Consider the following 15,023-nt stretch of genomic DNA (forward strand, 5'->3'; position numbering starts at 1 on the left):
GTTAGAGGTCTAGACTGCTTTGTGTACTTGATATGTTCAAAGAATATCCTAAGAAATCAACAGAAAAACTAATAAGTGAAGTTAGCAATTATGGGATAAAAGGTCAATATACAAAAGCCAATTGTCTTTCTAAATGCTAGCAATAAACAATTGAAAAATAAAGTTTTAAAAATGCAATACTATTTAAAATGGCACCCTAACTCATGAAAAACTTAGGGTTAAATTTTAAAAAGACCTATGTACTGAAAACCACAAAACATCACTGAGAGAAATTAAAGAAAACCTAAATAAATGAAGAAATATATCACATTCATGGTTTGGAATTCTTAATATTGTTAAGATATCACTTGTCCCCAAAGTGATATGTACAGTCAATGTAATAACAATCAATATTTCACAGGCATTTTTGTAGAAATTGACAAGCTTACTCCAAAGTTTATGCAGAAATGCAAAGGACTAGGATTTCCAAAACTACATTGAAAAAGAACAAAATCAGGAAGGGGACTTACTGTAACTGATTTCAAGATTTACCATAAAGCTACAATAGCTAGATAATATAGTATTGACATGAGGATACACACAGTGATCAGTAGAACAGAATAGACAAAAAAGTGCCAAGATAATTTAATGTGGAAAGAACGGTCTTTTTGAAATATGGCTCTGGAACAATCAGATACTAGTAAGGGAAAGTATGATCTTCAGCCATACCGTATACATAAACAAAATTAATTTGAAATGGATTATGGCCTTAAATGTAAAACCTAAAGTTATAAAACTAGAAAAAAAAATAACAGAAAATATTTTTGACCATAGGAAGGCAAAGGTCTCTGAGGACACAAAAAGCATGAATCATAAAAAGTTAGTTTTATAAACTGGATTTCATAAAAATTTAAAACTTCTGTTCTTCAAGAGACACCGTTACAAAAATGAAAAGGCAATTCACAGACTGGGAAAAATATTTAAAATACAAATATCTGACAGGACTTGAACCCAAAACATATAAAGAATCTTTATAATTTAATAAGAAGAAAAACAATCCAGTTTATAAAAATGGGCAAAAGATGTGAACAGACATTTCATAAGATAGGCTATACAAATGGCCAATTAGCACATGAAAAGATGTACTACATCATAAGTTATGAAAGAAATGCAAATTAAAACACCACAGAGAGAGGACTCCATACTCACTAGCATGACTAAAATCGAAAAGACTGATAATACCAAGTGTTAGCAAGAATACGGAGCAAATAAAACTCTCCTTTATTGTTAGCAGAACTGTAATAAGTAACAACCACACTGGAAAACAGTTTGGCAGTTTTCTATAAAGTAAAACATATACTTACCATACAACCCAGCAATTCCATTTCTAAGTATTTACCCAAGAGAATTGAAAACATATATGCAGATAAAGACTTATACACAAATGTACACAGTCACTTTATTCATAATAGCCCCAAACTGGCAACAACCTTAATGTCCATCATTGGTAAACTGTATACCTACATAATCAAATACTACTAGCAATAAAAAAAGGATGAACTACTGATGTACATAACAACATAGATGAATTTCAAAAATATTATACTGAACAAAGAAGCCAAATACAAAAGAGTACATATTCTATAATTCCTTTAATATGAAATTCAAGAGCAGACAAAACTAATCTATAATTACAGAAAGCAGATCAGTGGTGGCTTTGAGCCAAGGGTAGGAGTCAGGATTAACTGTAATGGGGCAAAAAAAAAAAAAAGAAAGAGTTCTAAAGTGATGGAAATGTTCTATTTCTCGATATAAGGGTAAAAGTACATGGGAATGTACATTTGACAAAACTCATCAAAGTATACACTTAAACTGTGTACATTTTGCTGCATGTAAATTATACCTCAATAAAGTGGATTAAAAATTATTTCAGCCTTTTTATTTCTTTCTAAATGTCACTTAAAGTAGGTTCAACAGGTTCTTCCTGAATCAGAGAAAAGATTAGAACCCAGGGGAATAGTCTTTGAGAAACAAAATAACCCCCTTTTTATACTCAGAGGTGGTAGCAATGATGAAACAATATTTTATTCACAATGACAGCAGGTTCTTCCTGAATCAGAGAAAAGATTAGAACCCAGGGGAATAGTCTTTGAGAAACAAAAGAACCCCCTTTTTATACTCAGAGGTGGTAGCAATGATGAAACAATATTTTATTCACAATGACAATGACACCATGCTCTATTTTCATGTAATGGCAAACTTGTTCTTTTTCTACTCCACTGAACTTTGTGGATGTCTCCAGTATATAGTATTAATCACATCACATGGAGGCTGCTTGTTTCTGTTCTGTTTCCTTTACTAGACTACAAACTTCTTGAAGTAAAAGACTACTTCTTACTGAATTTTCCAATTCCCAGTGCCTAATACATAAATAGTTTACAACAAAAGTTTGTTTTATACACAAATAAATCATTTAATTTAATCTTTATGGGAAATTTGTAAGTAAATTTATAACCTCTATTTTTACAAATGAAGAAACAGAAAGATTAAGTGACTTACCTAAGCTCATGCAGTTAGTTAAGTCTCAGAGCTGGAAATTGAACTACAATATCCTTACCTTCTAAGTAATATCAGTTGTTCCCTAGCACTAGTACTTAAGAGTTCTCTGAAACCTTTATGTGATGGTTATCTGATTCTTTTCAAAATGATCAACACTGCTAGCTCAAGAATATCTTTTTCTAAAGATATGTAAATAAAAGAATAGTTTTTAAAATGTTAGTAAAAGAGCTCATCTGAAAGTATTTCTTCAGATTGGGGGCAGCAAACTACGGGTCAAGAGCCAATTTCTCAGCCTTAGCCTGTTTTTTTAAAATAAAATTTTATGGGAGCATAGTCACGCCCATTTGTTTACATTTTATCTATGGCTGTTTCCAAGCTACAACAGCAAAGCTGAAGAGTTGCAACAGAGACCCTAAGCCCACAAAACCTAAAATATTTACCATCTGGTCCTTTACAGAAAAAGTTTGCCAATCCCTGTTCTAGATCTTCTTCTTACCTAACTTTGAAATAGGGCTTGATGCCATATGACTATGAGCAGCTAAATAAATGGGCATTCTTTCTTTTATTGTTTCTGGATAAAAATCAGTCTTAGCACAGGTAAGAGCCAACAGTGGTATGATTTGTTACAGCTCTCCAAAACAAAAAAAACAAAACACCAACCCTTTCAATAACTTTAATGTGTACTATTAACTTTTGGGAGAAGTGCCATGATGTAGAAAGACAGATATGAACTAATAAGGCTCAACTCAGGCATGTGGGTCCCTATGCATGCTAGTAATTTTTTGCTCCTCCAAACATATATTCTTTACATATTTGTTCAACATTTAGAAAGGCTGAATGCTAGGGGGTGATGGGTGAAGGAGGCTCTCCTCTAACATTCCCAGCAATTTAGCTGGAACCTAACTCAGCAAAACAAAAGACCTGTAACTAACATCACCCACCATTCTTTGAAGGCACATTTAATGACCATCTGTTGTTATCTGATTGTGCACTACAGGAAGGGTCCCACTTCCATACTTCCACCACATCCCCAGGCAGCCTATCAAAGTGTTCTTTCAACCTCTCCTTGAGAGGAATTCTGACCATTGTAATTTTTTCCATCATGATATATTTCCAGGGATATTTTAGTGTCCCTTTGAGATTGTTTATCTAGATAATGGGCTGGCTGGCATGCTTCTTAGTCAAGCTTAGAGACAAGTTACCTCAGACAAGTTACTAAATCTCTTTATGCTTCCTTCACTTCATTGTCTATAAAATGTGAACAATACCCATTTATCTTGCGCTATTGTACTGTACAAAGTACATTTTGCACAGTACAAGGTAGATAAATATTAGATAAATATTAGCACTTACTAATGTTTTTATCATAATTACTTTTATTTTTTAAGATAGATATTTCCCCTGACATTCAGGAAATGCAAATTAACTTCATATTGAAGTAAACAATATGACCCAGGAAGAGAACTTTGGATTGGTAATGGTTTATAAGCTGTTTCATTGTTCTCTTCCATGTTTGTGAATAACCAATCAAAATAAGCATATTCTTGACTGCATGTATTCTGATTTAGAATAAGGAGAATTTAGAGGAAATAAATATCTATTTAATAGATAAGTTCAAAGCAAGAGGAGATTAAAATGACACGAACACTATACAACTAGAATACGCTTTTGTTAAGAAACTATACAACAGTATAGAGAAACTTTATATAAAAACTTCTATGTCATAATAGATACAATCTTTAAATTTCTACACATTCTTCACTTAAGGAAAGGCAAATTATGCAATTTAAGTCAAATTAAGATTCTATCTAAATTGGCTTCAGGGTTTTGAGATCACAAAAGTTAATAAGCAACGTTATTATAACTTCCCAGTTTCTTTTAACATGTTACATTAGTGTAGTACATTTCTTACAATTTTGAACAATATTGATCTGTTACTATTATTATTATTGATCTATTATTATTAATTCAATTTTACATTAGGGTTCCCTCTTTGTGAACTGAATTTTAAACATAAGTACTTACATGCAGTATACAAATATGCAACAGCTGTAAATCATTGGGAGTTCATCCAATAGCTATAAGAAACAAAGACAGGCTTGAATACCATAGAGATGCAATCATTATACAAATCAAAATAAAACATCAGAATGGTTAAGATTTTTATCTCTTATTTATTTTACCAATTCATATATATATGTATACACACACACACACGATAATTCTTTTATATATTCATCATCATCTAATTTACTCTGAGTATATATAATTTATTGTTTTTGAACAAACAAGGTTATCCATCCATGTGTCCTAATGCACACATCAAAGTAGGATACCTGACTCGCTATTCCTAAAGGGCAGCCTTGTAATCATTTTGCTCATAGTATTTGGTATCACAAACTATGATAACATATCTCCAGAAAAGAATGACGTCCACCATCTACATGTCTGTAGGTCCTATCAGTATTCTTTTGCATCTCCCTCCTTCCTATAGCACCTTAAATGGATAAAATGTCCACTAGCATACATAAAAAGAGATATTGAACAGCCAGGGAAATAATTTCATTAGTCCAAGTAACCTATGTCTCTGAAAAATGTAATTTATGATTATAGACATTATATATTAATCGACAAGCTGGACACTGAGCTAGGTATTGCAGATAGGTTATTTCTAATCCACAGACCAATCCTATAAAGTAGTATTTATTTATCACTAGATACACATTTAATTAATTCTTTAATAATATGTCTACAATGTGCCAGGCAATGATAAACACAATGATAAACAAGGTACAGTCACTGCCCTCAAGGAGTTCATAGTCTAATAAGATTAATGGAATGAAAAACGTGATTACATATAGAGTAATTATTCCAACAAAAGGGGCATACAGAAGCCAGAGAAGGAAATGAAACGGGGTAGTAGAGAAAGGCATTCTAGGAAATTAAGAGAGCTTATGCAAAGTGAATGAGGTATTCCGGTAAATTATTAGAATAATTAAAATAGCAATATTTGTTCAAGTGCTGATGTTTAAGTGCTTTACAGGCATTATTTCACTTAATTTTCACAGTTCTAAGGTATGTGATTATCTACATTTCAAGAAGAGAACACTCAGGTTTAGATAGTTTAAGTAATTTGTCTGAGATCACAGAGGAAAAAAAATAGCAGAGCCAGATTTTGGACTGACTCCAGAACATACCTCTACATTATGTTGCCTCCAAAACCTTTCACTTGAATTACCTTTAAATGTTCAAAAAAACTGTCAAAGAATCTTGATATGCTGCAACTCAATCTATCACAAATTTTATGATATGCAGAAGGTTTAAAGTATTTGAAGTACTTAAAGTATTTGAACCAGCATCTACGGGCTTTACGTTAAACATCTTTTGCATTTTTGTCCTCTTTATTTCAATTTTCACGTGCTAGCAAAATATGAGTGTAGCCATTTGGCATTTTCACAATTTACTGAGGTACCTGTATAGAGCATATAAAATGGAAGCACTTACGCTAAGAAACAAAATGGAGTCAGTCATGCCAAGGAAACTGAAACTTGTAATAAATAACTTGTTCTGAACCAAGCAGAACCAACCAGACACTCTAAGATGTCAGCCAACAGACACATGGCATTCATAAACTAGACAGGTGGTTCAGACAGGAGTGTAAAAGGGTATAAAAACTCAAGCCTTTACTCTGTTGAATGTGGATTGTCTGGCTGAGAGCTACCCTTGTTCTCAACTGTCTCACACCGGCATCTGCTGCTGAAGTCTCTGCCCGAACAACCCTCAAACTGAGACTTCCTTGCAAGATGCTGACCTTCCCGGTAAGAATGGACATCTGACCGGACCGACTAACCTCTGTGTATCAGCCAGTTCGTTAGCCCAGATTCTTGCTTTCTATCACCCTCTACATACCCTCAATTAATTGTATTGTTGTTAGTATTTTGAATAGTAAGTGAATGCAGTGGTGTATAGCTTAAGCCTGTGTGCTTGTGGCTCTGACTACTGAGTGAACTGGTTAGTCTTAGGGAATTGCTCCCTACAGGAACTCCATAGTAGCCCGTGGCTGATATTAATGATCCTTGCATTAATAAAAGTCTGACATTATGGAAAGACACAAATGTGTTTGGCCTTGTTTCCTTGTGACCTCCATCTGCTCACAACAGTACCTAAAGGGCCTATTTTTGCAGACTTTCTATCCACATATTTAGAGGGTGGAACATAAAAAGATCTACTGTCTCTGTGTTATCCCACAGGCCTATCCATATAGTCTATGAAAGGCAGTTGAAATAACTTCTATCATTCTTTTATTCATTGATTCAACAAATATTTATTAAGCATTTATTACATTTCTGGCACTATACTATGTGCTGGAGACAAAACGGTCCTTGCTCTCATGGTGCTTTTCAATCTAGCAGGAGAGAGAGACATTAAAAGGTTAATTGCACAAATAAACATTTAATTGTAATTATGATAAATGCTATGAAGGATAAGTACAGAGTAGCCTGATCATAAAATAACGGTCCTAATTTAGGGAGTCCAGAAGACCTTCATTGAAGTGACCCATAGAATGAGACCTGAAAAATGTGCAGATGTGATTAAGATAAAGAGGGACCGGGGGGAAGATGAGAAGCTTAGGCAGAGGAAACAGCATGTGCAAAGGTCCTGTGGAAGGAAGAGAATTTGAAGAACTGGAAAAAAGCCCAGTGTCTTTGAAGCTTAATTAGTGAAGGAGAGAATGGATATAAAATGAGGCTGAAGAGATAAGCAGCAAACAGATCAGGCAAAATGTTTTAGGGTGAAAGGGATTCTTAATTTTATTTTAAAAGCAATGAAAAATCATTAAAAAGGTTTAAGCTGGGTGGTGGTGGTGTGTTTTAAAATGTAGGTTTTATTATTATTCAGATATGGTGTGGTGAACAGATGAAGAGACATCTGAAAGGACAATCTGCATTGACAAGACAATTTGTTACTCACAGTTCCCAACAGGAGGAGTTACACCAGGCTGTGCCACACAGGGCTATGCAGGGAAGCACCGGGGTCAGTCAGGAGTCAGAGGGAGCAATGGGAAAGTGTGGACAAGAGCCTTTATTGTGGTTTCCATGGGAAAGGCAAGGCAAGGCAGGGTAAGCAGATAAGAGTAGTTTAAATAATTTCACCAGATTCTGAGGTACAGGGGCTGTCTCTAGTTGTCTGGTACCTGGCACTGGGGTGATTAGGGCAGAGGAATATTGCTTCCTAGAGTGTAAGAGCCAGATAGAGGAAGTGGTTTGGATTATGGGCTGTGGATTAGTTTGTCTGCATATGAAAGGCACAGTCCAGGGTGAGCTATTTGCTTATCTCTGGAAATTGGCTAGCCACTAGAGGAGCAGACTTTCCCCATTCAGCAAGTCCCCAGGTGCCAAAGCATTAAGAATAAAGAAAATAAGAAAACAGATCAGGTATGTGTAGAGTATTCTAAAGTGGAAAACAGTAGATGTGGGAGTACTAGTTAAGAGGTTACTACAGGAGTCCAGGTTAAGAAAGTTGCTGCTTGAATGAAGGTAGCAGAATTGGGAATGGATGTAAGTAAACAGGCTTAAGAAATATGTAGGAAGTAAAATAAATAGGGATTTATGATTGATTTGATATAGAGGTGAGGGAAAAGAAACTGCAAAGGATGACTCCAGGTTTATTGCCTAAGCAGTTCAGTAGATAGTAGCACAGTTTACTGACATTGCAAAAACAGAGAAAACTGCAAGAACAATTTCCAACATTTTGAGTTTAAGTTACCTGTTAGACAGCCAAGTGGAAATGTCAGTCAGGCAATTAGAAACACAAATCTGTAGCTCAAAGAAAGGTCAGGACCCCAGATGCTGGTTTTTGTTTGTGTTTGTTTAAAGGGACTAAATTGAACTTAGCATATGTTAAAAGGGCATGGATTTTAAAATCTGGATAACATGAATATAAAAGTCTTATTTCAAAACCATAACTAGCAAAATTATGACTGGTAAAAGAGCAGAGTCTGGTGTGAGGTGGGGTATGTGTCTGAAGATGAATCGGGAGAGGAAGGCGGGGGCCAGATCATAAAGGCTGTGGTTTGAATTTATGAGTTTGAACTATGGTAAGTATTAAAGAGGTTTAAGAAGTAACATGACATCTGGAGAGTGGGGATTGTATTTTACACATCTCATCCCGAACAGTTATACAAGGCCTAGCAAACATTGCCCAAAAAATGAAGTTAGTTTTGTTTGTAGAAGTACTTCTGTTCCAGAGTGACAAATGGAAGGGGGAGGCGGGGACACCAGTTAGGAAGCAGTTATAGGGTGGAGATGATGGTGGAAATGATGTATTAAGGTAGTGGCAATGGAGATAACTAGAGTTAGATGGATTCAAGAGTTATTATGGAAGTTGAATCAAGAGGTTTTAGTGTGGTAGAGGTGAGAAAGTAGGAGAAATTGAAGATAGATCCCAGGTTTTTGGCTTGGGCTTTGACTGTAAGGTGGTTCCATTCACTAAGATAGGGAGCAAAGGAGAAAGAAGAGTAGTATTTATAACCAAAACATCTATTATTTATATTATAAAGTCTGAATTAGCTTACATTATTACCTAATATTTAAGCTACAGTATTTTTGTTTTTGAATTATAAAGTACAATTTAGAATCATAGAACTTTAATATTAAAAGTGATTTAAAAAATTTAATTGTAAATAGGTAAAACAAAAATTTTCTTTGGTTTTGTTTACTTGGATAAATATATTTATTTTTACTATTGAGTAATAAATCAATACATTCTTTAATCATAGAACTTTAATATTAAAAGCGATTTAAAAAATTTAATTGTAGGGCTGGCCCGGTGGCGCACTGGAGAGTGCGCCACTTGGGAGTGCGGCGGCGCTCCCGCTGAGGGTTCGGATCCCATGTGGAGACCGGTTCCCGCTCACTGGTTGAGCGCGGTGCGGGCGCAACACTGAGGGTTGCGATCCCGTTGCCGGTCCGCGGTACGGGCGCGACACTGAGGGTTGCGACCCCGTCACTGGTCAGTAAAAAAGACAAAAAGGAAAAAAAAAATTTAATTGTAAATAGGTAAAACAATATTTTTCTTTGGTTTTGTTTACTTGGATAAATATATTTATTTTTACTATTGAGTAATAAATAAATACATTCTTTTTTATAACTTGAATTAATTTTTTTCTAATACCAAACACATTAAATGTTTAGTACAAAATACTTTGTAAAAGCAGAAAAATACAAAGGAGAAACTAAGAAATTGCCTTTAATTCTACCCTCCCCAGAATTACCAATAACTGTGTATATCAGAAAGCAAAAAATAATGAGTTGAATAAATGTGAATAAATGAAAAGAAAACCCAGGGGAGGCCTCTTAAAACTTAAACCTTTTAAACTCCTACCACCATCAATGCAAGACAAAGTCCTAAGACAGGTAAAGAAAACGAAAGAATACTACACCTGGTATCAGAAAACCTGGGGCCTAATTTGTCTCTTAACTTTCCATGTAATTTCTAGCCAAGTCACTTCCATTCTCTAGGCTTGTTTTTCTACTTATAAAATTTGTGGTTTGAACTAAATTTTAAAAATTTCTTCTAATATTAAAATTGTATTATTCTAAATTGTTCTTTGAGTGGGAAGTGAAATTGTTAGGAAAATGTAATGATACTCTCTTGCAGTATTGAGTGGTTATTTGAGATTTTCTATGAGTAATATATAGCAATCCAGCTGAGGCATGGGATAGGTAGATAACTGAGTTTGATCTAGGTTAAATTTTGCTCAGAAAGCAAGGGGCAAGGGCTTCTAAGATGTTTGTGTGGGTACGTGGAAGATGTTATAATGTTGAGCTATAGATTCCAAAATTTGTAAAAAGGGAAGAGAAGATGTGAGGCAAAATGTACTTCCTTTCAGTCGTTTTTCTATTGGTTATAAAATTAAGATCATATTATATAATAGTTTTATGTTATTATAACTTTTCTCTATGTCAGTCTTCAAAATATTTTTAATGGCGACATTGTATTTCGACACATAGATATATCATAGTGTATTTAATAACCTCTCTATTGTTAAACATTGAGCCAGTTTAGAAATCCTTATTATTAGGAACACTGATAAACATCCTTGTAAAACATTTTTTCTCTGTCTCTTATTACTTCTTTAGGATGTAGTCCTAGGGGTATAATTACTGGGTAAAAGGATAGGTACGTTTTTTTCCATTTAAAAAAATATTGAGGGCCGGCCCTGTGGTGCACTCGGGAGAGTGCGGCACTGGAAGCGCAGTGAGGCTCCTGCCGCGGGTTCGGATCCTATATAGGAATGGCCGGTGTGCTCACTGGCTGAGCGCGGTGCGGGTGACACCAAGCCAAGGGTTGCGATTCCCTTACCGGTCACGAAAAAAAAAAAAAAAAAAAAAAAATTGAAATAATTTTTTTTTTTTTGTCTTTTTCCGTGTCCGGCAACGGATCGCAACCCTCAGTGTCGCCCCATCCAGTGCGCCACCGGGCCAGCCCCAAAATAATTTTGACTTACAGAAAAGTATGAAGTACAGTACGAAGAGTTTTTTACACCCTGAACCATTTGAGTAAGCTGTTGAGGTGAGGTCCCATTAATCCCAAGTGCTGTAGTGCATGTTTCCAACTAAAGATACTTACTTGTATTATATGCTTTGACCAAACAGGATTTATCCCAGGAATGCAAGCTTGGCCCAACATAAGAAAATCAATCAATGTAATAAACCATTTTAATAGAACAAAGGAGAAAAAGCACATGATCATCTTGAGAGATGCAGAAAAAATATTTGAAAATTCTAGCACTTTTCATGATTAAAACACTCAACAAACTAAGAATAGAAGGGAACTTCCTCAAACTAATCAAGGGCACCTACAAAAAACCTACAACTAACAACCTAATTAATGGTGAAAGACTGAAAAGCTTTCTTCCTAACGTCAGGAACAAGACAAGGATGTCTGTTCTTTCCACTTCTATTCAACAGTGTACTAGAGATTCTAGCCAGGGCAATTAGGTAAGAAAAAGAAATAAAAGGCATATAATTGTTAAGGAAGAAGTAAAACTCTCTCTGTTTACAGATGACATGGTCTTACACACAGTAAACCCTAAGGAATAGACACAAATACACACACTAATTAGAGGTAAAAAATGAGTTCAGCAGGGTTGAATACAAGGATACAAAATCAATATGTAAAGATCATTGGTATTTCTATACATTAGACATGAGAAATCCAAAAATTAAATTAAGAAAACAATTCCATTTACAATAGCATAAAAAAAAATGCTTTTAAATAATTTTAAGAAGTCAAGACTTGCACATTATTAAAAGAAATTAAAGACTTCCATACATCCCATGTTCATGATTGGAAGACTTAATATTAAGATGTCAGTACTCCCCCAGGTGATCTATGGATTCAAAACAATCCCTTTCAAAGACCCACTACCATTTTGCAGAAATTGATGAGCTCATCCTAAAGTTCATATGGAAATGCAAGGTACCCAAAGTAGCTGAAACAATCTTAAAAAAGAACAACCTTGGAGGACTCACACTTCCCAATTTCAAAACTTACTACAATTCTACAGTAATCAATTGCAATTCTACAGTAATCAAGACTGTGTGTTAATGGCATAACGATAGACATTTCGTTATAAGTCAATGGAACAAAACTGAGAGCTGATAAACTCACACATTTATGATCAACTGGTTTTTGACAAGGGTGCCAAAACAATTCAATAAGGAAAGAAAAGTCTTTTCAACAAATGGTTCTGATACAACTGGAAATCCATATGCTAAAGAATGAAGTTAGACCCCTACGTTATACCATATACAAAAATTAATACAAAATGGACCAAAGACCTAAATGTAAGAGCTAAACTATAAAACTCTTAGAAGAAGACATAGGTTTAAATCTTCATGACCTTCCATTAGGCAATGGTTTCTTAGCTATGATACCAAAAACATGAGCAACCAAAGAAAAAATAGATAAATTGTACTTCAGCAGAACTGAAAACTTTTCTGCTTCAAAGGACAATGTTCAGAAAGTGAAAGGACAGCTTACAGAAGAGAATATTTCCTAATAATATATCTGATAAGACTATAATCCAGAATATATAAAGAACCCTTACAACTCAAAATAAAAAGACGAGCCCAACTTTTAAAATGTGCAAACGATCTGAATAGACATTTCTCCTAAGATTTATAAAAATGACCAATAAGCACATGTAAAGATGTTCAACATCATTAATGATTAGAGAAATGCAAATCGGAGCCACATGAGAAACCACACTTCTGAAGGTTAATTCTAGGTGTCAACTTGGTTAGATGAAGGAATGCTGAGAAACCTGGTAAAGCAATCTTTTTAGGTGTGTCCAGGAGGGTGTTTCCAGCAGAGATTAGTATGAGAGTCTGATTGGATTGGGTGGGAAAGACCAACCCTCAATGTGGGTGGGAACCAACCAATCCGCGGGGGGTCGGAGAGAACAAAAGACAGGAAAGAGGTGAAGCTCTCTCTTGATCTGCTGGAGCTGGGATACACTCTTCTCTCCTGTCCATGGACTGAGCCATGCTACTACCATCCAGTTTATAAACGGCCTATCGTGAGACTCCAGACTCTTCAGCTTTTGGGTTCCAGAACGTACACCAAGGACACCATCAGCTTCCCTGGTTTTGAGGCCTTGGACTGAGCCACACTACTAGCATCCAGTTTATGGACAGCCTACCATGGAACTTTTCTTCATTGTCATGTGAGATAATTTCCATAATAAATCCCTCTCATATAATTATAACGTATCCTATTAATTCTGTCTCTCTAAAGAACCCTGACTAATACAACACTTCATATCATAAGGATGGCTATAATCAAAAGGATGGACTAGTATTGGCAATGATATGGAGAAATTGCTGATGAAAATGTAAAACGGTACAGCCATTTTAAAAAATAGTTTTGCAGTCCCTTAAAAGTTTAAACATGGAGTTACCATATGATCCAGCAATTCCACTCCTAACGTATCCAAGAGAGTATATAGCCAATAAAACTGAAAACATAAATCCACACAAAAACTTGTACACAAATGTTCATAGCAGCATTACTCATAATACCCAAAAAGTGGAATCAACACAAATGTCCACTAATTGATAAATGGATAAATAAAATGTGATATATACATACAATGGAATATTACGCAGCTAAAAAATGAAGTACTTCATGCTACAACATGGATGAACCATGAAAACATGCTAAGTCAAAGAAATAATATGCAAAATGGCCACACATTATATGATTATATTTATATGAAATATCCAGAATAGGGAAATCCATATAAGCAGAGAATAGATTAGTGGTTGTCAGGAGTTAGGGGGAGGGAGTAATGGTGAGTGGCTGCTGATGGGCATGGGGTCTCTCTTTGAGGTGATGAAAATGTTCTGGAATTAGGTAGTGGAAATGTTTCCACAATTTTGTGAACATACTTAAAACCACCAACTTGTACATTTTAGAAGAGTAAATTCTATGGTATATGAATTATGTTTCAAAAAGAAAAGATATTCACCTATCTTTATCCACAATATTACTAACAAAATCAGGAAAGTAACATTGATTTATTACTATATGTAGACCTCAGATCCCATTAACGTTTTCCTAAGTATCCCGATAATATCATAAATACAAATATAAGCATACACACTCACACACACACACACACACACACACACACACACAAAGATCCAGTCCAGAATTACACATTGTATTTAATTTTCATGTCTTTTTAGTCTTCTTCAATTTGAAACAGTTCCTGTTCCTCTGTCTTTGAATTTTATGATGACAATACTTTTGAAGATTACAGGCCAAATGTTTTGTATAGTATCCCTCAATTTAGTTTTGTCTGATGTTCTCATATTATTAAATTAAGAATATGCATCTTTGGCAAGAATATCAGAGAAGTGATACTGTGTTCTTGTCACTGCATCCTATCAGATGACATACAATTTTGATTTGTCCCAATACTGATGATGCTCATTTGGCTGCTTGATTAAGGTGCTATCTGCTAGGCTTCTCTACTGTAAAGTTATTATTTTTCTCTTTATAATTATTTTGTGGAAAGGTACTTTGAAACTATGTACATATACTGTTCAACATCAAACTTTTACTTTATTCATTTATTTTCAATCATATATTATTTCATTTACCATATCATTTATTATCTTAGTATTAATTCATAATTTCCCATTTTATTCAATGGGTTATATTATAACTATCGTAATCTGCTGCTATTTATTTTGATGCTCAAATTGTCCCAAATTTCGCCAGTGGGAACTCTTTCAAATTTGCTTCAAAAGGACCTATTCGCCTCATTATTTGAGCACTTCAATTCTTTCTAGCATAAAAAGATATCCAGGCTCATATTGTTCTTTTTTTCTGCCCCAGGTCTTAGAATCAGCCCTAGTTCCTTTTAAAGGAGAATGATTGTTAGAAAACAAGATCTGGATGCTAGGTGTGCT

General features: G+C 34.8%; 1 protein-coding gene across 1 annotated transcript in view; it reads right to left on the reverse strand.

Moving 5' to 3' along the window:
- ACER3 (alkaline ceramidase 3) overlaps positions 1–15,023 on the reverse strand; it is a 189,750-nt gene that overhangs the window by 66,645 nt on the left and 108,082 nt on the right. Inside the window, exon 4 of the mRNA XM_008571935.1 lies at positions 4,564–4,616. Within this exon, the coding sequence (XP_008570157.1) occupies positions 4,564–4,616 (53 nt within the window). The remainder of the gene's footprint in view (positions 1–4,563; positions 4,617–15,023) is intronic.

This window comes from Galeopterus variegatus, unplaced genomic scaffold, assembly GCF_000696425.1.
Source record: "Galeopterus variegatus unplaced genomic scaffold, G_variegatus-3.0.2 Scaffold736, whole genome shotgun sequence".
NCBI lineage: Eukaryota > Metazoa > Chordata > Mammalia > Dermoptera > Cynocephalidae > Galeopterus > Galeopterus variegatus.